The sequence below is a fragment of the Crocodylus porosus genome, unplaced genomic scaffold (genome assembly GCF_001723895.1).
Source record: "Crocodylus porosus isolate Cpor-Errol unplaced genomic scaffold, CroPor_comp1, whole genome shotgun sequence".
In the NCBI taxonomy this organism is placed as follows: domain Eukaryota; kingdom Metazoa; phylum Chordata; order Crocodylia; family Crocodylidae; genus Crocodylus; species Crocodylus porosus.
Window position 1 is genome coordinate 21,261,751 of NW_017728915.1, and position 3,024 is coordinate 21,264,774.

Sequence of the window (3,024 nt, forward strand, 5' to 3'; positions counted from 1 at the left end):
TCACTGCGCTCTGAGTCAGCTTAATTTTTGCGATAAAGCAAGAATGAAATCTACTATAGTATCATTGCTGTTGCTTTCATTGATCATTCTATGAGGATGTGATACAAGTATCTGGAACACTTGTACTGGTGCAAGCTTGGCTTCGATAGGCTCTTAAGCTGAGGATCCATCTCAGCAATAGGAAAAATAGTTTATTTTTGAGGAAATCCGAAAAAGTAGCCAAAACTGTCTTATTGATGCATCTCTTTCTCTTTAGACTTCTTTATTTTGGTGAGTTTATTGTTCTTGTTTTAATGGCATATAAGCCTTGTAGCACAATTTTTATGCTGTTGGTAATAAACGTTTTAAGCCCTGCTCTGCTTCAGGATGCCTTGAAAGTAGTTTCTTAATAATCATAGAAATCATAGAAAATTAGGGTTGGAAGGGACCTCAGGAGGTCATCTAGTCCACCCCCCTGCTAAAAGCATGACCAGCCCCAAATAGTTCATTCCAGTGAAGGCTTTGTTAAGCTGGGTCTTAAAAACCTCCAAGGATGGAGATTCCACCACTTATCTAGGTAACGTATTCCAGTGCTTCACCAACCTCCTGGTGAGAGAGTTTTTCCTAATATCCAACCTAAACTTACCTTCCTACAATCAATTCAGTTGTTTATACTGAAGTGTAACATAAGGAAATCAGATGTCAAGAGGACAAAAAACTAAAACTAAAATTGAATTAGATTGCTAAATAATCTTTCCAAATTTTATTTACAGTAAAGAACACTAAGTTGTAACTTTGTCTTATAGCAAGTGAAATCAGTGGGAGAGGCTGTTTTCTTGATGGCTTACTTTAATTTATATTTAAGTCTCAATAACATACATTTCAAGGGCAACCATAAAATGCTGCCCCTTTAGGAAAGGTGTAGATCTATAGGATCTACAAATCCCAACTTGCTACTTGAAGGCTTTGTGTGAATTGAATATCTGTAGTTGCTTTTGAAATGTTTATGTCTAATGATTAAAATATAAGCAGATATATGAGCAATGATATCTTTCATTAGAAAGTTCTTAAACTTTAGAAGTTGCTGCAAATAACTGACATATAAAAAGACAGGACTTACAGGCAATTCTACTTGATTGCTGTTAAACCCTGTAAGTTAGGTTATTTCATGAAAAAATGTAAAAATAAAATAATTAAAATTCCCACTGATTTGCATTTGTTTTTCAATACATTTAAGAGACCCTATTGTGTCATGGTATATGTAGACACCAAATAGGTGATGCTCGCTGCCCCACAAGTTTAAAATCACAAGGGAAAAGACAAGACAAGGGTAAAAGAAATTAAGTAGTAATATCCTAATATTACAGATAGGGGACTGATGCATTAATGCCTTTTTAGTATTACTTGTTTGATGATATTGCCCACAAAGTGCCAGGCACCATCAAAAGAAATAGTAGAGGTAGTCTGTACTCTAGAAAGTTTAGAATGTGGGTAAGGAAATGAATGGCTGTGAATTTCTAACAAATAATAGACTTTAAATGACCACAAACTTGTCTATCACTAGCAGATGAATCACTGAGGAGCAATTTTCTCTAGCTACTTCTGAAACTTTTGAGCTTCATTTATATTATTTCAGAAATTCAAACCAATGTTTAACCAATGCTAAACTTTTCTGTTTTCCTGCAAACCATCTGGAAGTTTCATGTAGTAGTACTATACTTTATAAAACAAAATAAAATAAAACCATCTACTTGTCTAGATAACTTGGAGCTAAACTGGAAAGTTGTTAATGGTATGGCAAGGTACTGTTACAATAGTGTACCACAATATTGGATGAAATCCAAGTCAACTGTTTGGCACAATAGACATCAAATCAGTGGACTAGAAGTGCTACAAGATCAGTGCCTCCTGCTTTGTAAATGGATATTTCTGCTTTGCTTGGGCATTGATCTTGTGTCAGGAGATTATTATCCTGTATAAGAGCTCTGGTTCATTGACAGTATCACCTGAACAATCCAGAAGTAAATTGAGATGGAATATATTTTGTCCAAATACTTTATTGTTATAATTGTCTTGGTAATTTAACTTTTAATTTTTGTTGCATAGGAAAACACAGAACTGCTCACAAACCTCATTCAAAGCCCAAAGTGTCAGATGTTTTTGAAGTAAATTTTCAAGAAAATGGAACTGATGCAAAATCCAGAGGCTATTTTCAATCTGAGGAAGACCTGTGGGCTCGACTGGAAGAACTTGAGAGACAAGAAGAAATGCTGGGTGAACTAGATAGGTATATTAGTGTTACAAATGTGGAGAATTTTCCCCTTTGAATTTGAAGGGCGTTTAAAATCCTTACAAGTATGAATAAATAGGTGCTTCTAATAGTTGTCTTGCTTAAATTCCAAAATCTGTAAAAAGTTTAAAAGAGCATGGTAGTTAACTTGTTCGGGATTTTTTAATGTTTGTTTTTACAATGGAAATGAATCTGTAAAGTCTAATTCAAAGCTCCAGATACTTTTCAGTATCTTAAATCTTATAGTAATAAAATTAATAAGCTGTTTGTAACAAAGGAAGGTCTGGATTCAGAGTCTGCCACAGACTTTCTATCTAATTGTGGCAAGTCACTTAATTTCAAAATGCCTCTGCTCTCATCTATAAAATGAGGTTAATAACATTTTCCAACCCCAGGGGTGGGTTGAAAGTATAAATATAATTAATGTTTATGAATTTCTTGAATATTACAGTGATTGAGCTGTGTAAATACTTAGATATGTATAGCTAAAAGAATTAGCATTAATTATGGGAGTAGGTTGAAACTAGAACATAAGGGGGTAGGTTGAAACTAGAACAGATTGACTTTTATTAGTAGATGTTTTGGATGGGGAATCCAGGAAAAAGATGACAAAGTTGAGATGGAAATACAAAGCGCCCGAGCGAGGGACTAACAATCAAGGGATGGGGGAGAGGAGGGGAATGCGACTAGGTTACATACCATACAATGTTAGCCAACTAATCCCGGGGGGGGAGGGGGAAGGGGGGGGTCGCAAC

General features: G+C 35.2%; 1 protein-coding gene across 1 annotated transcript in view; it reads left to right on the top strand.

The window, feature by feature from the left end:
* Positions 1-3,024, top strand: part of URI1 (URI1, prefoldin like chaperone) — a 53,554-nt gene that overhangs the window by 39,257 nt on the left and 11,273 nt on the right. Inside the window, exon 7 of the mRNA XM_019535809.1 lies at positions 2,086-2,266. Within this exon, the coding sequence (XP_019391354.1) occupies positions 2,086-2,266 (181 nt within the window). The remainder of the gene's footprint in view (positions 1-2,085; positions 2,267-3,024) is intronic.